A 23,128-nucleotide genomic window follows, 5' to 3' on the forward strand; every position below is an offset into this window, starting at 1 on the left:
GTTGGAGTTTGATCCTCGGCCGGGTTGTACCAAAGACTATAAAAATGTGACCCAATGACTTCCTGGTTGGCACTCGGCATCAAGATTTGGATTGGGGTTACCCTCAATCCAAATCTTGATGCTGAGTACCTGGGTCATATCCAGGGAGTGTACTTGTGCATTGTGGTAGGGGATCTACTACAGAAACAGGAGATAGTCTCCTTCCCTATGGGCCAAATGGCTCTGCAAGGCTTACTACTATTGTTGGCGGGCACGTGTTAATTATATTGTATGTATGTAACTAAGGTTTGCTGAAGGATAACTAAATGTTATTTCTACTGGTGATTTCCACAGAGCAACACAGGGAGAGTTCTGCAGTTTCTAGAGAGATGGCCTCCAAAAGATACTCAAAGTTGTCAGAGGAACACCGAGAGATGGACCAGGGACATGGACTGTCTGATCCAAGAATGCAACCTGTACTAAAGCTGTACAGGATGGGTATGTACTGTTTTATTTACTGGTGACTACTGCAGAGCGATGTCCATGCTAACAGGCAGACTCATATGTTCAAAGTTATTATCAAATAAATATGCTTTGTTGGTGGCAAGTATTTTATTATACTTTATTAATACAAAAAGTGAGGGGGGGGGGGGGGGACATCACAAACTGGGAGAATATTTTGAGAATAGTGTTAGTTATGGTCGCCAGGTTGGCCTAGCAATGGACTAGCCAGTCACAGAGCTAGACATGTAACAGTTAATTATCTTCATCATTAGTGCACTAGATAACATAATATTATAAACATGAAGGCACTTGCTTAAATTGTAGACAAACTCCCATTTCCCTTTGCATGATGACACGTACAGTATATGATTATACTGTAAACTTGAGCTTGTGCTCCTACTTGTTAGGCTATTCCTGCGTTTCATAAAGCCTGATTCATGCTTCATCCTAAAATGGTGCATGGCCTGATTTCACAGTTTTTGCCGTGCTAATTTCCTGTCAATATGGTTTTAGACACCAGTTGTCTGTGGTTGAGATTAAAAAAAAATGAATCTCAACCACATCATTTAGAATCTAAATGATTATTGAACAACATCAATGTTAAACACTGCGCATATAATCAGTGTTACATTTGATTTCGAGACAGATATGAAGTTGTGACAATCAGCTGCTTTACTCAAGTAACGATAATACACAACAACAGTTACACTCCGCAAAACACTGTCATTTACCCGAGGATACATCCTGTGTGCACAGACTTTAAGGACACCACCTGGTATATCATCGGGGCCTGCCGCTTCCCCCTAATTTTGTGTCCTGCAACGGGCGTTGTACCCGCGGATACCTTGACGGGTGAAAAATATACTTTAATAAGTTCACGGTTACGGGGACGGGCGGTACTGAACTAAATGCGGGTGGGTAACATTTTATTACCTTGTCGGGTTATAAGAAGCGGTCTGCTTGCTCCTCATGCATTGAAGGAGGCATGAGCTTCAGCTTGGGCTCTCCCTAGGCTGGCAGAGGGAGAGTAGCGCCCATAATTACATAGGCAATTGGCACTGGGTGAAATAATATGGGTTACAAAATCGTGGGATAAAGATTATAAGCAAAAAAATAAGTGACAACAAACAACATGGCAACACTGCAGAACACTGGTCAGCATGCTGTATGTTGTTGTGGAAACTGGGAGGATGTAGGTCAACCCCCCACCATGCAGCCTCCCCCTCCCCACAAGGAGGGGCAGTGCACCAAAGCATTATGGTCATTGTTGTAATGTAGCAGTCCAGTCAAACCCTAGTCAAACACACAGACTACATTATTGTTCTGGCCATAGGGTGAACATTTCAAATGTTGCTACTGTTATCTACTACAAATACTATTAACATTGAGTGACTGCAGCTTCTTCCAGTGGTGAAATGCCCCTTTAAGCATTCTGTAATTGTCTACCTCCAAGCGCTAAATCGGCTTGTGAATGTTCACGTTCATCGTGATTCGCGAAATAGTATTTGCTGATTGCATGCTCGTGCTATGACTTAAATACCAGATACTGCCTGACGCAAAATAATGACTTCACAGCTGGTTAAGTCAGTGGCAACACAATGGAAGGCAAACAACTTGGAAAGAGAAACGGGAAAGGTGAACATTCAATAAATGTAAAATTTAAACATTCAATGCTTTACTCTCATTTCATCTTTTGCCTAGACTTCCTGCAGCTCCTTGTGTGTAAAGAGGAGTTTTCCACTGAACAGCAGGAGAGGAGTCACAGTCTGGTCCAGGAGACACCAGAGCCTCCACAGATTAAAGAGGAGCTACTTCAAAGACCAGAGGAGGCTGCTGGGTCAACGTTGACGTTACTAAGGGTGAAAAGTCAAGATGACAATGATGGTGAAAACAGAGAGACAGAAGCTATAGCCAGCACCTCAACTGAACACATGAAAACACAAGCTGATATAGAGGACATTGGAACATCACAACCAACTAGTGATGACAAGCTTCTCTCTTCACACTGTTCTGAATCTGACACCGAAGACAGTGATGATGATTGGGAGGAAACTAGGGAAGGTCAGTCAGCTTTAACCACACTGAAATCACCCAAGACACAAAAGGTGAAAGGGCAAAGATTGTCTTTAAGCAACAATATGTCCCAGGACCTGACATCAAAACAAACTCACTCCATAAGAAGGAACACAGGGAATATAAGTGTTAAGTGCACAGTTTGTGGCAAAGGCTGTGTGGATGGGGGTCATCTAAAAAGACACATGATGACTCATACAGGAGAAAAACCCTTTACTTGTACAGTTTGTGAAAAAGGCTGTAGTACAATGAGTTGTCTGAAAGAACACATGAGAACTCATACAGGAGAGAGGCCCTTTACGTGTGAAGTTTGTGGAAAAGGCTCCAGTTGCAGGGGTAATCTAAACAAACACATGAGTGTTCATACTGGCGAAAAGTCATGTATTTGTACAGTGTGTGGTAAAGGCTTTGGTCGAAAGGGACATCTGAAACAACACATGATAACTCATACAGGAGAAAAGCCCTGTACTTGTGAAGATTGTGAAAAAGGCTTTTCTGCAATTGGTAATCTGAAAAATCACATGAGAACTCTACGTTTTAAGTGCACAGTTTGTGGCAAAGGCTGTGTGGATGGGGGTCATCTAAAAAGACACATGATGACTCATACAGGAGAAAAACCCTTTACTTGTACAGTTTGTGAAAAAGGCTGTAGTACAATGAGTTGTCTGAAAGAACACATGAGAACTCATACAGGAGAGAGGCCCTTTACTTGTGAAGTTTGTGGAAAAGGGTCCAGTTGCAGGGGTAATCTAAACAAACACATTATGAGTGTTCATACTGGAGAAAAGTCATGTATTTGTACAGTGTGTGGTAAAGGCTTTGGTCGAAAGGGAAATCTGAAACAACACATGATAACTCATACAAGAGAAAAGCCCTGTACTTGTGAAGTTTGTGGCAAAGGCTTTTCTGCAATTGGTAATCTGAAAAAACACATGAGAACTCATACAGGAGAAAAGCCCTTTACTTGTAATGTTTGTGGGAAAGTATTAAGTTCCAAGGGAGGACTGAAATTACATATGGTGACTCATACAGGGGAAAGACCCCATCTGTGTAGAGTTTGTGGCAAAGGCTGTGGTACAATGTTTCTTCTGAAAGGTCACATGATAACTCATACAGGAGAAAAGCCCTTTACCTGTGAAGTTTGTGGAAAAGGCTCCAGTTGCAGGAGTAATCTAAGAAAACACATGAGGATTCACACTGGTGAAAAATTGTGTACTTGTACAGTGTGTGGCAAAGGCTTTGGTCGAAAGGGACATCTGATACGACACATGATAACTCATACAGGAGAAAAGCCCTGTACTTGTAAAGTTTGTGGCAAAGGCTTTTCTACAATTGGTAATCTGAAACAACACATGATAACTCATACATGAGAAAAGCCCTTTACTTATACAGTTTGTGGTAGAATGGGTATTCTGAAAGAACACAGGAGAAAAGCCCTTTACATGTACAGTTTGTGGTAGAATGGGTATTCTGAAAGAATACATGAGAACTCACACAGGAGAAAAGCCCTTTACTTGTACAGTTTGTGGTACATTTGGTAACAAGCAACACCTTAAACCACACATGATGACTCATACAGAGGGAGGTACAACCTGTTAGTTTCAGTTTGTGGCAAATTATTTGGTCAAAATGCACATCTGAGGATATGAAGATTCATACAGCTGACAATGTAACAATATTTGTTATATATTTGAAAAGAACCAGCCTTAGTTGATAAATTATAGCACATATAGATTCTCACTCCCAGCTCACATCAAAGCTGCCCCCACCCTTGCCATGTTTAAAACCACACTACAAATCCACCTTTTCAGACTCATTTCCTACCTAATTCTAATCCCCTTGTTCTACTTTGTATCTATAGTTTTTAACCTTTCAACACATTTTCCCTAATAAGTGTGTCTTTATTTTGTTACTGTAAAGTGATTTTGAGATATTAGAAAAGTGCTTTATAAATTCAATGTATTATTATTATTACTTACCCCCTTCCTATACTATAGTGACTACAAACTCCAGTTTAAATTAATTGAAAACACATTTCTCTTTTAATTTTTTTTCTCCACTTATGTTTTTGTGTATGTGATTTTGTTGCGTCGCGTGGTTGGTGTCCCTGGGGGGGGGGGGGATCAACAAGGAAAATGACCACATGTAATGTCTTACAGCTTAAACTAAAATAACAATACAATAAATTGTAGTAAATACATGACCTTGGTTCTGGTCAATGGACATTGATTGATGTACTTTATTTAGCAAGACATGAGAATAACAGTACATGGAAGTACACATTCACAATGCAAGGTCTATTAAACTGGGAGTCTCATTAAGCACTAAGCTTGTTTAAGAGATCCCCATGCACACAAATCATGATGACATATAAGAGACAGACAGATATACACACTACTATACAGAACATCATACAATCAGCTTACAGGTTACTGATATGATAAGTTAAACATATGTACAAGAGAAGAATAGTTCAAGGAGGGGGGTTGGGGGGGTAGGTTAAGACTTTGACAGGGGCCATCTTTAGGGCAGTTTTGAAAGTGAGTAGGGTTTTACACTCCTTTACTCCTTTGGTAGGGCATTCCACATTTTTGTTGAATAGCATGAGAACGAACATCCCTTGTTGAGCCAAATCTGGGTTGAACATGATTCGTGGAGCTGCCTCTGGTGTTTTGAGTATTTTGACAAATACAGGGGGATCCCAATGTTGTGGTGTATCTTGAAGACCAGGCCCATTGTAAGTTGCTGTACTCTGTCCTCAACCCTAAGCCATCCAATCCTAGCAAAATGAGCAGGTGTTAGATGGGTTTTGTGATTGAGGCCAAGAAGTAGCCTTACTAGTTTGTTTTGGGTTGTTTGGAGCCTTGTTTTTAAGGCCTTGGTGGTGTTGTGATACCATGAGGAGTATGCATAATCGTAATAACCTTGTATGAGGGCCCCTGCAATAATCTTCAGAGTATTCTCACTGTGTTTTGAGCCTTGTTTTTAAGGCTTTGGTGGTGTTGTGATACCATGAGGAGTATGCATAATCGTAATAACCTTGTATGAGGGCCCCTGCAAGAATCTTCAGAGTATTCTTACTGACTAGACGGCCAATCCTATACAAAAAGTGTGTTCTTTGGTTGACCTTTTTGATCACTCTTTCGGCCATTTTATCACCGGAGAGGTTTGCCTCCGCAAGATGGAACCCAGGTAGGTAATTTCCTCCTTTCTTGTGATAACATCATCACCCGCTTTGATTGGGAAACCCTCAGCCTTGCTAAGGTTAGTACTGGACTCAAAGAGGATGGATTCAGTTTTACCAAGGTGTAATGATAGTTTGTTGTCGGAGAGCCAGATACGGATCGTGTCGAGTTCAGAGCTGAGAGTTTTCTCAACCTGCAGCCTGTCCCTGTCCGAGACCAGCAGAGCCGTGTCATCTGCGAACAGGAACGGTCACTGGGAGGGGAGGGGACTGGGTGCCGTTTACATCCACCACCTGTTCCCTCCCTTCCAGATAGGATCTCATCCAGCTCACCGTATCATCGAAACCTATTGCTTTGAGCTTATCGATCATAATTGGGCAATTAACGGTGTCAAAGGCCTTCTGGAGGTCCAGCATGACCATGCCGCACAATTTGCCATTGTCGACCTCTTGTCTGATAAAGTCGTTCAAATAGAGAAGGCAAAAACTCCTGAAACCAGATTGGAATTTGTAAATTAGATTTTTCTCCGCAAGATACTTATCGACCTGTTTATAGACAATTTTTCCATGACTTTCGAGATGGAGCTAAGAATAGAAATGGGGCGGTAGTTGCCAGGGTCTAATTGGTTTCTTTTTTTGTACAGAGGGGTCACCCTTGATTTTTTTAAGTCATTAGTTTGATGGAGAGGTTTATTATGTGAGTAATGATTGGAGCAATGGAGGCGGCTGACTCTTTTAGAAATTTGGAGGGGATATTGTCGAGACCTGTGGCTATGTGTGTATTGTTTTAATGTGTGAGGGGGCCGTGCTTGTTTTTACCAGCTTGCAAAGCATGCTGGTCTAAGAAGAGGCAGACCTACTAGTCATCGTTCGACAGATTTGCGTTCGACATGTATTCGACAGATTTACGTGATTGGCTGTCCTTTAAGCCAATGGGGATACTTTCCCATACTCTGAACGGGGGGCCTCGTCCTCCCAAGCTATGGGACTAGACACGCCTCTCGCCTCTATGCCTAGACACGCCTCTCGCCTCTATGCCTACTAGACACGGCACGCCTGCTGTCGGTTCCAATCACCGTGACACAGAGTAATATATAGGACAAAATATAAGAAAAGTACTTGAGTCAATGTACTTACTTACTTTACGCGAACGGCGTTCCCCTATTTCGCCGACTGTGTTGTTGACGGAGAACGGATGCACGCTTATACAGTACTTGAGTAAATGTACTTAGTTACTTTACACCTCTTCTGTGTTGTGGGCAGACAGACAGAACATTTTTGCCGACTTCACATCGCCTGTCCCCGCAGGGAAGGGGGGTCCCTGGCACAAAATAGATGGGGGGGGGGGGGGCTGTGGACAAATACATATTAATCTGGGGGTCCATGAACATGTTTGAGCACGCAAACGGCGTTTTCCTTTCGCCTCCGAGGCACCCAACCCAGTAGAGACGCGAACGGCGTTTGGGGAGAGAGCCTGGCTGTGTTGTTGACGGACAACAGATGCAGGCTTATGCGAAACAACAAAAATACAACCTGGCGCAACAGTTGCGTGCATTAGCGCAAGATGAGGATAAAGGAAACCTATGAAAAGGCTACAGTCAAGTTGGTCTGAATGACTGACTGTCGGTTTCAATTACCTGTTAAGTACTCACACACGCGCATACTGAAACACTCTGAAAACAGCCGATCTACAAGCTCACAATCATTGTACAGTACTTGAGTAAATTGACTTAGTTACTTTACACCTCTAACAGACGAGCATACTGAAATACTCTGAAAATAGCCGACCTACAAGCTCACAATCATTGTACAGTACTTGAGTAAATGTACTTAGTTACTTTATACTTCTAACAGACGAGCATACTGAAATACTCTGAAAACAGCCGATCTACAAGCTCACAATCATTGTACAGTACTTGAGTAAATGTACTTAGTTACTTTACTCCTCTAACAGACGAGCATACTGAAATACTCTGAAAACAGCCGTACTACAAGCTAACAATCATTGTACAGTACTTGAGTAAATGTACTTAGTTACTTTACACCTCTAACAGACGAGCATACTGAATACTCTGAAAATAGCCGATCTACAAGCTCACAATCATTGTACAGTACTTGAGCAAATGTACTTAGTTACTTCACACCTCCTCTGTGTTGGGGCTTAGATGGGGGGGGGTCTGTGGACAAATACATATTAATCTGGGGGTCCATGAACATGTTCATACTTAACATATTTATACTTTACTTAAATAAAACATTTGAGTACTTTTTCCACCACTGATTATTAGGCTTAGGCTAAATTAATTTAGGTATGACAGAAATAGCTTTGGAGGCAGTATATTTTTATTTACCCCTCTCTTACTAGGGAACATGGGGAGTTTTACAAGCGTGCCTGTATTCAGTGTATTGTAAGGTAACTTAGTGTTGTAAATGATTAGTAGCCTTAAAGCTACTATTTGAATACTATTATTATTTTGGCTATACTATGTGGGCTGGCTGTGCGTCACTCTGATAGTGTCTTTCTTTCATTCTGAAACGTGTTAATTGTCCATCACCTTGACAATCACAAGTAAGACGCGCGAACGCTGGAAGCGAACGCAGCTCGGAAATATTGTGTATTTACGGACTTGTAATCCGTGTTATTTCACCGTGATGGGGAGAGAACATTGACTGTGTGTGTGTGTGTGTGTGTGTGTGTGTGTGTGTGTGTGTGTGTGTGTGTGTGTGTGTGTGTGTGTGTGTGTGTGTGTGTGTGTGTGTGTGTGTGTGTGTGTGTGTGTGTGTGTGTGTGTGTGTGTGAGTGTGTGTGGCTGTTGTGCATTGTAATCAGAGCATTGTCTAAATTCCTGCACTCTGGCGCACTCGGGTGGCTGCTTACAGGCAGTGCACGCATGTGAGTCACATGGGGGTGAGAGCCAATGAGAGCATGAACACAGACACACAGACAGACAGACACACACACACAACCCGAGCAGGGTTACATAGTAAGCTCCACTTGGTCGGAGGCGCGGCTTCGCCGCGCCTCCTTCCGCGTTCGCAATTAGCTGTCTTTTGTCATCTTCATTTCTTTATAGTTAAATGTTGTGCTATTGACGACCATTAGGCTACCTGTCCATTGAAATAAATTCAATGGACTCCACGCATATTTAGTTTATTTCTTTCATACATAAATGTGTACTAACTGGTCACCACCGGTCTTTTGTCCAGGAACAATGAATACAACACTATCAACCCGTCCTCCTGGGTGTGTGTGTGTGTGTGGGTGTTTATTTTTGTTGTTCATACATTTCTACGTGAAACACTGTAGTTTTGACTTGGGCAAGGGTAGGCTACATTATGAAGTAACTATTTCAGCTGGTGAAAATAGCAGATCTGTGAGATTGTAGATCAATTATTTTTTTATAATTAACCAGTTGAGGCACACACACACACACACACACACACACACACACACACACACACACACACACACACACACACACACACACACACATTTGTTATATTGGTAGCCAACCAATGAACCTCTCTGTGGAGTTATTTATTTTGCATTGGAATGGCTGAGATTTTATTTTAAAGACAACTTTTACATTTTGTGCTGCAGATTGGGGCAAAAAAAGCCTGCCGCAAGCTGGTATATTATGACTTTGTCATTTCTTGTTATCTGTAGGATTGTCACGATCATGACATGTTCTTGAAGGATCAATTGTATTACAAATAATTGCAATTAGGGATTTTAATAATGATTTTGGCATTGCACATTGGAACACTCTAAAGGGTTTGACTCTCATTAAAACAAGGCTTCCATGAAATTAAAGGACAACTTCACCCATTTTCTCTTCATATATCTTCATATAATTGATCCTCACTAATGCTCCTGATAAAATGGTTTACTTTTTTTACTCAGTCTGTGTCTCATAGGAGGGCTGTGGACACTTCAGAAACCCGTCTACCAGTGACATCATCGTTAGGAAGTTTTTTTTTTCTTCTATATTATTTCTTATTTTATTTGTATTAACGTGAGAACAATGGCTTCCATTATAGCATGCTAACTTTCCAGGAATAGAAATCCTGTAGTTTCTATTAGCTTGGATTCCCCATCGATGATGTCGCTGGTAGACAGGTTTCTAAACTGTCCACAGCCCTCCTCTGGGACACAGACTGAGTAGAAAAAATGGTACCATTTTATCATGAGTATTAGTGAGGACCAATTATATGAAGATAGGTTGAAAATGGGTGAAGTCGTCCTTTAATGTTTTTTTATTTTTTTGGAAATGTATTTTATTTTATTTTAATTTGATTTATATTCAATGTTGGCATTGTTCTTAATTGATGAAAAGTTGAGATTTGTTTTGTTTCAACTTATTAAAATATTTTGAAATAGTATATATTTGTTTTATGTAGGAAATGAAAAAAATTGGGGGGCACGGTGGCGCAGTCGGTAGCGCTGTCGGTAGCGCTGTCGCCTCACAGCTAGAAGGTCCTGGGTTCGATTCCCGCAGGGGACGCTGTGGGCGCTGGGGGCGTGTTCTCTCCTCCGCGTCATCAGTGCCCACACCCTCGGTGGGGTTGGCGAAAGGGCCTTTCTGTGTGGAGTTTGCATGTTCTCCCCGTGTCTCCTAGAGTAAGTACCCTCACAAAAAACATGCAGTAATCCTGGTCACTATACTGCCTCCCCCTGGCCAGCCGGGGCGCCTGATGGAGGGGAAGGGAACTGGTTGGAATAACGTTCCACGCGCTACGTCCAACCAGGGAAACTCTCCCCTACCTGTCAGGTGATAAGAAGGTCAGACGGCTCTCATGCATTGAAGGAGGCGTGAGCTCGGCCCTGGCCTCCCTAGGTTGGCAGAGGGAAGGTAGTGCCCAGGATTACACGCTTAGGCATTGGCACTAGGGTGAAAAAATAGGGGTTACAAAAATCGTGGGATAAAAATGTAAGTAAAAAAAAAAGGAAATGAAATTTTTTTATTTTTACTTGCGACCCACTGTTTGGGAAAGTCTACACCACCAAATACAATGACATACCATTACAATAAATGTATGAAATGAAAGGCGTATCGCTTATTGAACTGACACTCACTTTGTTACTTATTTTTGGGAACCAATTCGATGACACACATCATTGATATGAATATGATACAGGTTGTTAACCAATTAAACCCTCTAGACCACTGTTTCCCAAACTTTTTGTGCAAAACAAATGCACTGATTTGTGCAAAACAAATGTTTTGATATTACTCCTACAGATTCTGTCCCAAAATCACGCACATTGGTACACAGTAGCCTATCTCTATAACCATGTGATCAAGACGGATGGGTTCGATATTTAATATTCCATCCTAATTAGCTAACATTTGCTTCCAAAGTTTGCTGGAGAAGTCCGTTTGGAACAAAATGCCTCAAATAATGAACGCCTCGTGCAATTTCCGTGAAATTCTGCACGCCACATTCCCACTAGGCCGAGGAAGAAATGCCACCCTTTTCACATTGGCCTGTTATAGCGCCACCAGCAGGTCTAATTTAGCAAAAAAAATGTTGGAACAAAATGCCTTAAATCATGAATGCAGTGTCTGATTGCCGTGAAAGGCCTAAGACGAAATGGCACCCTTTTAGTCCAGGCGTTTTGGGCCATATTTTTATGGAATCGTGCACTTTACGATACAAGCATGAAATTTGGCACACAGTTAGAGCATGCCATAAGGAACATTTTTGGCTATAGGGCCATCGCAGATTTGTCCTGTGGTAACCATGGCAGCCATTTTCCAAAATGGCCTCCATCTGCTGTTATTTTACCAACAACTCAGGTGCTAGACCACCTAGGATCTTGATTCTGGTGACTAATCCTACATTTTCAAGTATGAGGAATACAGTGGTACTATTTAGAATTGTCCTGTGGTAACCATGGCAGCCATCTTTCAAAATGGCCACCACCTGCTGTCATTTTACCAATAACTCAGGTGCTAGACCACCTAGGATCTTGATTCTGGTGACTAATCCTACATTTTCAAGGAAGAGGAATACAGTGGTACTATTCTCAACATGCTAATAACTACCTAACTAACTACAGTACATGAAGAGGCTGATACTCGTGTCATATTACACCTAGAAGATGCTGTGAAGGAAGGGTATAGCAAGGTGACAATACGCACAGTAGACACGGATGTGCTGGTCCTGGCAGTAACGTCAGCCCAACGCCTCCACTTGACTGAGCTGTGGGTTGCTTTTGGAACTGGGAAAAGTTTCCGTAACTTAGCAGCTCATGAGATGGCAAGGGCATTAGGCCCAGATCGATGCTTAGCCTTACCCATGTTCCATGCCTTTACTGGATGTGACACAGTGTCATCTTTTGAAGGCAGAGGCAAGAAGACTGCATGGGAGACCTGGAAAACCTATGGTGACGTCACACGTGCCTTCAGTTCCTTAGCTGCCATCCCAGACAAAATAGATGACTGGATGGAGCCTCTGGAGCGATTTGTGGTATTGCTCTATGACCGCACTAGCGGCCAGGCATCAGTGAACGGGCACGAAAGCAGCTATTCACCCAGAAGGGCAGAACAATTGGACTCCCCCCAACACGAGCTGCACTGATTCAACATACAAAGAGGGCAGCCTACCAAGCTGGCCACTGTTGGGGACAGGCGATGGTTGCAGCCCCTGAACTCCCATCCCCAGGTGAATGGGGGTGGAAGAGGAAGGAGACAGGAGAATACAAATAATTTAATCCACTTCTTTACACTTGTAAACCTGTGATCTGACAATAAAGCTGATACTAATTTTGACAGGAGGATGGGAAGTGCACTGGACCACACAGAAGCGAACCTGGCCTTTCGGGAACTCCTCCACTGTGGTTGCAAAAAGGGATGCAGTGGACAATGCAGATGTGTTAAGGCAGCACTTCAGTGTACTGCCCTTTGCTACTGTGGTGGACTGTGCAACTAACATTGTGTAGATTATCTTATTGAATAGACCCCTTAACAGACGACGTCACACTGATAAGAACCAGTCTGCGCGGAACCAGTATGCGCGCAATGAAACCCATTCTATCAGGTCTCGCTAGGACGCGCCTCACTAGCCAACACACAAGAGGGGGTTGGGGTGTGCTGAAATCAGCGCACCCCAAAAGAACAGGTTGAGAATTGATTGCGTGAAACAATCACCTGTGCGTCCAGTCTCAATGTTGGTAAACAAATAATTGAATCAAGATCCTAGGTGGTCTAGCACCTGAGTTATTGGTAAAATGACAGCAGGTGGTGGCCATTTTGAAAGATGGCTGCCATGGTTACCACAGCACAATTCTAAATAGTACCACTGTATTCCTCATACTTGAACATGTAGGATTAGTCACCAGAATTTATTTATTTATTTATTTATTTAACAGGGACAATGCACATTGATCAACATGTCAGTTATTCACGTCCATGTAAGTGAGCCAGAGTTAGCCAGAGTTGGCTAATTTTCATCTGTAGTCCCTGAGCAGGCTATTAAAAAAGTGGTATAGTTATCCATACAAAAAGAGACATCGTCAACAATACAAAACAAGTAGACATAGTACAGAAGACAAAACAAATACAGTAAAATATGAGAAGGCAGTGATTAATGGAGCCGAAATTTACTCATGATTACAAATTTGGTTAGCTTTAAGCCATCTTTTAAGGTTGAATTTGAAAGTTAGATAGTTGGTGGTCTCTCTTACTTCGGTAGGAAGACTGTTCCAGTGATGGGAGGCTCTAACAGAGAAGACTGTTTTACCAAACACACTCTGTCTGAATGGTACCTCACAGTCTCCTCTGGTAGTTGCCCTTGTTCTGTCACCACTTTCTCTTCGCTCTATGAACTGTTTTAGTGGTGGAGGTGCAAGCCCATTTAAAACCTTAAAAATGAGACAAGCATCTGCAAAATGTTTAAAGGCATCAAAATTAAATAAATTATACTTTTGAACTATACGGCAATGGTGGTAACGGTTGGGTTTTTGATCAAGTGTTTTTAATGTCTGTTTGTAAAGTGATTCTATGGGTTTGAGAGTTGTTAGATTTGTCTGTGACCAGGTTGTGAAGCAGTATGTGATGTGTGAGAAAATCATAGCATGCATGAAGAGTTTGGCTGCGTCTGTTGTTAGATATGGTCTTATGTGCCTGAAATTAGACAGATTGAATTTAATTGTGTTGGCTACATTTTTAATATGTTTTTTAAATGTCAAGTTTGAGTCTAGTGTGATTCCAAGATATTTAAATTCAGATACTACCTTAATAATGTTTCCATTGACGATAATGTCAGGATAAACATTGTCTGTGGAGTTGCGTGAAAAAAACATACAAACAGTTTTGTTTGTGTTCAGATGTAAACATGAGTTCCTCAACCAATCAGATACATGGACCATGGCTGCAGTTAGTTTCTCTGCTGCGAGTTGTTTGTTTTCAGCATGTATATAGAGAACTGTGTCATCAGCATACATTTGTATGGAGACAGATGGACAGACAGAAGGCAGATCACTAATATACAAACTGAACAAGATAGGGCCCAGTATTGATCCCTGAGGAACTCCAATGTTACTGTTAAGATATGTTGACTGTTTGTTACCAATACGAACCCTTTGCTTCCTATTTGTTAAATATGAATCAAACCATCTGACTGCCTCAGTAGAAAAGTTAAAGAAAGAGAGTTTTGACAAGAGTACCGGATGGTCACAGTGTCAAAAGCCTGTTTAAGATCCAGGAATACTGCACCCACTGTACCAGCTTTATCCAAACTTGACTTGACACTTTCCAAAAAGTAGCAGTTAGCGGTTTCTGTTGAATGGTTGGAGCGAAAACCGAACTGCAGATCAAGATCAGAATCAAGATCCTAGGTGGTCTAGCACCTGAGTTATTTGGTAAAATAACAGCAGATGGAGGCCATTTTGGAAAATGGCTGCCATGGTTACCACAGGACAAATCTGCGATGGCCCTATAGCCAAAAATGTTCCTTATGTCATGCTCTAACTGTGTGCCAAATGTCATGCTTGTATCGTAAAGTGCACGATTCCATCAAAATATGGCCCGAAACGCCTGGACTATTTTCACATTGGCCTATTATAGCACCACCAGGAGGCCACCCACAATAACCTACCTGACCTGGCGGAGACCTGTGCTCCAAGGAGCACTTTTTCTAAATTAGACCTAAATGATCATAGCACATATTTGATAGGTTTCAGAGAGACATATTACATTATTAGGTTCATTACAGGATACACATTAAGGGAAATGTGTGGATTTTACACCATTATAACCACTGGCCCAGGACATTCGTCAGACTATTGATCGCCATAATAGGGAAACTGTGACCACATCCAAAAGAAAACAAGAGATGTTTTTTTTTAAACCGAAGCACCTTTTCCTACAACTCCGAATTAAGGTAATGTAAAACCAGCAATGAGAGGTTTTGTATTGAACCGACTGCTGTCCAGTGTTGTAAAGTAACTAAGTACATTTACTCAAGTACTGTACTTAAGTACAATGAATGTTGAGGTATTTGTACTTTGTATTTCCAATTTCCAATACTTTTTCTTATACTCCACTACATTTTGAAGGCAAATATTGTACTTTTACTCCACTACAATTATTATAAAACTTTAGTTACTAGTTAATTTGTAGATTTTGATTATTATTACAAAACATATATTAACCACTTCCCTATATTCATTTCGGCATTTGAAATAGGCGATCTACAAGCTCACAATGCGCTGTGACACGTGAGCTTATAGATCTGGTATTTTCAAAAGATTTGTATAAATAAATAAAACTTGTGAAATGGGACATTCTGCATAATGAGTACTTTTACTTCTGGTACTTTAAGTACATTTTGATACCATTACTTTTGTACTTTTTACACAAGTACATTTTGAATTACGGACTTTTACTGTGTCTTCTACCGGCGCGGGCGGTAGGTAGGAGACACAAAGGAGACTCTTTGTGTCTCCTAAGAACCGCTGCCGGTCATCAAATTATTGGCTTAGGAATTTGACAAAAACTTAAGAATATCGGAATATCCATGAATTCAAGTCTCCATGGTGTTACCCCGCTAAATAAATGGAAGGCAGACCAAAGTGTAGGTTATAAAAATAGCAATTATTTTATTATAGAAAAGTTTACAAAATGGTACTTTCATTTATTTGAATCTATGGAATGGTTAAAAGTGTTGGAACAAATATAATGGGAAAAGACTGGTACAAAAAAAGTAAATCAAACATAAATCAAAGGGAAAAGGAACAGCGGTCCAACAAGTGCCGCTTGTTCATAAGGTGTCAATGCCTAAGCGTGTAATCCTGGGCACTACCTTCCCTCTGCCAACCTAGGGAGGCCAGGGCCGAGCTCATGCCTCCTTCAATGCATGAGAGCCGTCTGACCTTCTTATCACCTGACAGGGGAGAGTTTCCCTGGTTGGCCGTAGCGCGTGGAAGGAACACGTTATTCCAACCAGTTCCCTTCCCCTCCATCAGGCGCCCCGGCTAGCCAGGGGGAGGCAGTATAGTGACCAGGATTACTGCATGTTTTTTGTGAGGGTACCTACCCTAGGAGACACGGGGAGAACATTTAAACTCCACACAGAAAGGCCCTTTCGCCAACCCCACCGAGGGTGTGGGCACTGATGACGCGGAGGAGAGAACACGCCCCCAGCGCCCACAGCGTCCCCTGCGGGAATCGAACCCAGGACCTTCTAGCTGTGAGGCGACAGCGCTACCGACTGCGCCACCGTGCCCCCTAACATGTACTTTTTAATACATTATTCGTCTGTATTGTCTTGGTAAGGTAAATTCTAAACAAGTGCAATAATCCGATTAATCGTTTAAATAATCGCCTGATTAACCGATTATTAGTTGCAGCCTTAATACACTGTTGCAGTCAGTGTGTGTTCCATAGGCTAATAGCACCACCCGCCTCGCATGTCTCTCACCCCCTGGACCTTGATATGAAAAGGGTTGAAAACCACTGCTCTAAATAAAGTAATAACAACAATATTTTAGTTACCTCACTGCACCCCCTACAGATCCGGTCAACTTTTCTATTGACAACATCTTTTCTTTCCGGTGGAATATTTTCTTTTCTGGCTAAAAAGTGTATTTTAGACGTGAGGTGGGGGACTCAGAGTGTTCCCACTAAGTAGAGTAGGCTTTCAACATCTTAAAACCGTCTTTGTTTTGGTGAGTAGCGAAAGTACGTATATTTTTTATTTTTACTAAAGACGAGAGGCTGTGCAGCCTGCGCTACCGCGGGTGTGCCGGAAACGGCTGGAAAGTAACATAGCGTTAAGGAGAACTCCTTCTAACTCTATGGGCCAGAGCTAGGGGCGGGCCGTTCTGCGCATGCGTTAACTGCGTCAAATGCATCAAATATTTTAACGCAATTAATTCCAAAAATTCATTACCGCCTTTAACACGATCATTTTGACACCATTATTCAATCTATATATATATATATTTTTTTTTTTACCACTTTGTACAAAATTATTCTGTATCCAATTTTAGCTGCCAAACCAATGGGTAACTGTCTCTCTTGTAATTTTGTTCTCACTTTCAACCTTTCCTCTTCCCTCATGCAAGGTGCATAATGGTTCAAATGACTACTGAAGGCTACAGGTGTCTCTCTCTTTTTTACTTTAAAGGAGAATTTTGCCCGACGTTATTCTTACCTTTATTATGATGTTATGATATCCTAGTACAAGTGGTACAGTACAGAAATTCCACGATCTGGGAACCCATCGCCAAATGAAAATTAAAAACAGCGCCCTCTGCTGTTTTTTACTACCTCACTTGGCTCTGGGCCGAGCTCAATGTAGCACCTGTGCGCAAGGAAACCGGGGTTTTGGTCTACCCTCAGCGCTCCACTGCCGGTGGTGCGCTTATGATTTCATTCCCAATAACAATATTTCTACACGGAACACTAACACCACTTCTCCCAGAGAACATGGATCGTTTTGGTTATAAGCCCACTTGTTTCTATGATGAAAGAGCAAGTTAAAATGTGAATATCTTTTCGTGGTTTTGTCTGCTTCAAGGACGCTATTGTTAAATGAGTTTCGGCCTGTTTTCAGTGGGATTGATTGGGAAGGGAGAGCACAGACAGTAAATCCCGCCCACTACATTTGATTGGGTAATGCACGGCCTGCTTCCTGATCTGAAGGCACACCCACTTGTAAGCTAATGCGCACACGTTCTGAACGGGGCTCTCGACAGATTCAGTAGCGTAGCTCTGAAATTGTTCTTGAGAGATTAGAAATTGCATAACGGATCCGCCACAGTTAAAAACCCTGGTCCTTGCTTTACATTGCGTATTTTAATAGCTTTTTCTTTTCTTTTTCTGGAGAGATGTGATGTTTGCAGGAAGAGAACAATGTGCAACCTGTTGTTCTTGAATGTGCTCGGGCGTAAGCCGCGCTTTGAAGACACTTCCGGCACCCGACCGGAAGTGTCGTCAAATGGAAGGAAAAAATATAAATAAATAAATAATTTTTTTTAAATTACGCTAGAGGGTGCTCGTTCCCAACCTATAAATGATCCCTTGACTGTGAGAGAATCATTGAAGCAGAAATGACGTTATCCCAAAAAAAGTCACTCCATCGACTCCCATTTTATGAGATGTAGAAAAACACATCTAGCTTGGATTTTTTTTTTTTTTTGAAAATGAGCCATATTCAACTGCCGATTACAACAGAATGGACGATTGTGGTAAAAATGGTTTTGTTCCGGTGGATAGACGAGACCCTCCCCCTCAATTTGGGGGTCCTTGACATGAAAAAAGCGTGAGACACACATTCACAGTACACTGAACCTAAATTTCACAGATTAGTTAATTGTATAGATTTTTTAACACTTGCATGACGGCAGTAAGACCAACTACCACACAGATGGACTTCAGATCAAATTGACCGCTATTCCATTGGCCACTCTCTCCCCTCTGCGCTCCAGACGTTCTGACACCTTCTCCCCCGCACAGCGGGGCACATCGGGGGATGCCATTGTCTTTTAAATATCGATTAACATTTCAATCCCACTCAAAGCTCACATGTTGGCTATAGTGACTACTACAGAAACATAATAATATATAGGCTAACTGGGAACGTGAATGTTTAACTTGGAATGGTAACTGTGATCCTGTATGTAGAATCTTTAGGACAAAAAAATATTAAACAGCGCGATCGCTTCTAACTGAATATCTGAAACTGTTCCGGTACTAGCAGTGCAAAAAAACTTCACAGCCACATGTGTAAACGTGCCATTTGTAACAAATAAAATGCAACCAAAAGATGCAAACAAGGGTAAATAAACGTGAAATTACTAATTCTTTACCCGGGTAAGTGAAAAGTGAATGGTACATGTCCTTGACAAGTGCCTTAAAAAGTTAATGTCAAGCCCAGACAAATGTCTTTGATAATGAGGATAGACTCATGGTTTGGAAATGGAAAATTGATTTACAACCGAAGTTCCTACAACTACCGAAGCTATAAAACAGAGCAAACACTGCATGAAAATGTTGAAGTTCAAACATTATGTTTTTCTTTTGTTTTATCTTTTCCCCAGACTTCCTGCACCTCCCTGTGTATAAAGAGGAGGTTTCCGCCTATCAACAGGAGAGTAGCTACAATCTGGTCCAGGAGGAACCACAACCTCCACAAATTAAAGAGGAACAGGAGGAAGGGAGCTCCAGTCTGGTCCAGGAGGGACCAGAACCTCCACAAATTCGAGAGGAACAGGATCAGCCATTTCAAAGACCAGAAGAGGCTGATGGGTCAACGTTGACGTTACTAGCAGTGACAAGTGAAGATGATGAAATCAGAGTGACAGAGCCTGTAGTCAGCACCTCAACTGCACACGTGAAAACACAAGCTGATGTAGAGGACTGTGGAATATCACAACCAACTAGTGATGACCAGCTCCTCTCTTCACACTGTTCTGAATCTGACACTGAAGACAGTGACTCTTCACACTGTTTTGAATCTCACACTGAAGACCGTGATGACTGGGAGGAGACGAGGGAAGGCCAGTTGGCTTTAAACACCCTGAAATCACGCAAGACACAACATGTGGATGGACAAAGACTGTCTTTGAGCAACAAGCTGTCTCAGGACCTGAAAACATCAAAACAAGCCCACTCCATAAAGAGTCAGGCAGTGAAGAAAATGTTTAGTTGTACAGTGTGGCAAAATGTTTACTGAAAAGCTAAATCTGGAGAGGCACAAAACAACTCATACAGGGGAAAAGCCCTTTACTTGTGGAGTTTGTGAAAAGGGCTTTATTCAAAGGGGTGCGTTGAAAGAACACTTGAGGATTCATACAGGGGAAAAGCCCTTTCTTTGTTCAGTTTGTGGTACAGGCTTTAATCATAGTAGTTCCTTTAAACGACACACGATGACACATACAGGTGAAAAACTCTTTACTTGTAAAGTTTGTGGCAAAGGCTTTCTTCATAGCGGTCACTTTAACATACACATGAGGACTCATACAGGGCAAAAGACCTTTACTTGTAAAGTTTGTGGCAAAGGCTTTACTCGCAGTGATGGGTTGACAACACACATGAGGACTCATACAGGGGAGAAGCCCTTTGTTTGTACAGTTTGTGGTACAGGCTTTAATCATAGTGGTTCCCTTAAACGACACACAATGACACAAAGGAGAAAAACCCTTCACATGTACAGTTTGTGGCAAAGGCTTTGGCGATTCGGGTAATCTGAAGAAACACATGAGGACTCATACGGGGGAAAAACCTTTTGTCTGTGAAGTTTGTGGCAAAGGCTTTAGTCAAAAGGAAAATCTAAAAGTACACATGAGATCTCACAATGAAGGAAAACCAATTACTGTGAAGTTTGTGGAAAAGGTGTTGTTCAAAGGGGTGCATTGAACATACACATGAGGACTCATACAGGGGAAAAACCATTTACTTGTAAAGTTTGTGGCAAAGGCTTTATTCACAGTGGTGCTTTGAAAGCACACATGAGGACTCATACAGTGGAGAAGCTGTTTGTTTGTACAGTTTTTGGTACATGCTTTAATCATATTGGTATCCTTGAACGACACATGAAGACACATTCAGGTGAAAAACTGAAACGGGTAATCTGAAAAAACACATGAGGACTCATATAGTGGAAAAAACATTGCTTGTACAGTTTGTGGTAAATGCTATTTTTAAAGTGGTGCCCTTAAATGATATGTAATGAAACAACAACAATACTTAATACACATGAGAACTCAGAAAGAAGAAAAAACATTTACTTGTGCAGTTTATGGAAAAGGCTTTATTCAAAAGAGTCATCTAACATTACACATGACTACTCATACGGGAGAAAAGGCCTTTACCTGTGCAATTTGTGGTAAAAGCTTTAATCAAAGGGGTGCTTTGAACATACGCATAAGGTCTCATACAGGGGAAAACCGCTTTGTTTGTTTGGTTTTGTCAAAAGGGTGATCTTAACACATCGTGTGCCAGAGGTTTATTAAAATAGGGTACATCTAGTGCCAGCATATCTTCCATCCACTTACGCTGATATGTTAAGTGCTGTAGAAGCCCCGACGAGGACGCGCATGTAAACAAAGCCTGCGTGCGAGAGCCTGGAACAATAATATTTCTAACGCGATCCTCCATTGCAGAGTGATCGCAGATCGAAAACGGCTCATTTCCACCACGTTAAGAAGAAATAGGAGATATTAAGCTTTTAGTCAAGGATCGAAAACGGCTCATTTCCACCACGTTAAAGGAGCATTACACCCCTGGAAGAACTTGCAGTCACTCAATGTTAATCATATATATATTAATGATCTATTATAATATAGTAGATAACAGTAGCAAAATTTCTAATTTGCACCCTATGGCCAGAAAAATATAGAAGTCTTGACTTTGACTGGATGACTGGGGTTTGGCTGCATTACTACAATGACCACAATGCTTTGGGGCACTGCACTTCCTTGTGGGGAGGAGGCTGCGTGGGGGCGTGGTCTACGTTGTAACTTTCCCCTCCCAGTTCTCACTACAACAACATCAACAAACACATACAGCACATTGCATTGGCCAGTGTTGCCATGTATGATTATTATAAGCGGCTGGTTTCTAAAATGTAGTTGATATTTGGGCTCGTTTCCAAATGTTTTGATTGTTGTTTAAACCAGTGGTTCTCAAACATGTTCATGTACTTTTCCACGGACCCTCATCTGTGCACTGCGCGCCAACATATTTGCCAGGGAGACCCTACCAAAAATGTGTTGTTAAAATGTTTAAAAAATATTCCACATTTTGCACTTTTTTCCCCTCAAGATTTTTTGGAAAATAGCAGATCTACAAGCTCACACTGCGTCACATCGTTACGCGTTGTGAGCTTGTAGATCGGCAATTTTCAAATAACCCATGTCTAGGTTTCAAGTGCTCTTGGCACAGGTATTTTCTTTTGGGCTTGTTTTCATATACCTGGTTGCTTATTTCTCTCACAAGATCTGGCAACACTGAATGTTACGTTCCAACTTTTCCGACTTTTTTGTCTACCTTTGGATCACAAAACACGACATCGAAGCCATGTTCTTTCTGGGATCACGTGAAATACCCATTGCAAGTTTGCTATATCTATACCAGGATGTCAGTCCCATCATCACTGTGTCTTTGTTGCGCCAGCAAGCCAAGGTGAAACTATTAGTCTTGGCTGCTGTTGTATTGTGTTCTGTATTGATTTGATTGTATCTTATAGTAAACTAAATATATCATGTATAAATTAGCATAGTAACACTAAACGTGTGTGTCTGTGTGCGCGCGCGCACGTGCATCAATTTTTTTTCTATATTCCATCCCACCATGTAGACAGTCCGGTGCTGGTGACGTGACGTCCATCTTCTACTTGGGAGTCGGGACATCCATGGAGATGCAGCATAGTAGTCAACAATATAATAATAAAACAAAACGTTTCATACTCATGTCATGTGTGACTCCTTATTTCTGAGAGCATAATGTTTCACTGTCATTTCCAGTTATATTCTTTGGACTAAACTTATAGAAAACATGGGCATTACTTTAGAATGACATGCTAATGTTCAAATACTCTTGTCATACACACAGCCTAATCGTTTTTTTTCTCTTTTTTCAAATGAGACCGTTTCATGCTTTCAATTGGTGTATATGGATAATATTAGGTTTTACTATAGCCTATTGTATCTAAGACCAGTAAAGTTGAATCCAATGTGCTGGGGTCCCCAGAAAAATTATGATTACATGTAGAAGTAAATACTAACAGAATGTACAAGAGTTTTTCACTATTATATCTGTAATGCAATTATGTACCATTCTGCCAAATGAAAGACCATCTCCTATCATGAAACAGTTCAAAAGAACCCTTATAGAATTGGGGTTCACATTTTGTCATTATGAATGCTTATACAATGTA

The 23,128-nt window shown here is 41.5% G+C and overlaps 1 protein-coding gene across 1 annotated transcript in view; it reads left to right on the forward strand.

The window, feature by feature from the left end:
• LOC308093668 (uncharacterized protein) overlaps window positions 1–23,128 on the forward strand; it is a gene marked incomplete at its 3' end in the record, with an annotated part of 42,109 nt that overhangs the window by 10,925 nt on the left and 8,056 nt on the right. Inside the window, exons 4-6 of the mRNA XM_080439996.1 lie at window positions 334–477; window positions 19,290–19,343; window positions 19,719–19,871. Of these exons, the coding sequence (XP_080296122.1) occupies window positions 334–477; window positions 19,290–19,343; window positions 19,719–19,871 (351 nt within the window). The remainder of the gene's footprint in view (window positions 1–333; window positions 478–19,289; window positions 19,344–19,718; window positions 19,872–23,128) is intronic.

This window comes from Gymnoscopelus braueri (genome assembly GCF_963280865.1).
Source record: "Gymnoscopelus braueri genome assembly, chromosome: 10".
NCBI lineage: Eukaryota > Metazoa > Chordata > Actinopteri > Myctophiformes > Myctophidae > Gymnoscopelus > Gymnoscopelus braueri.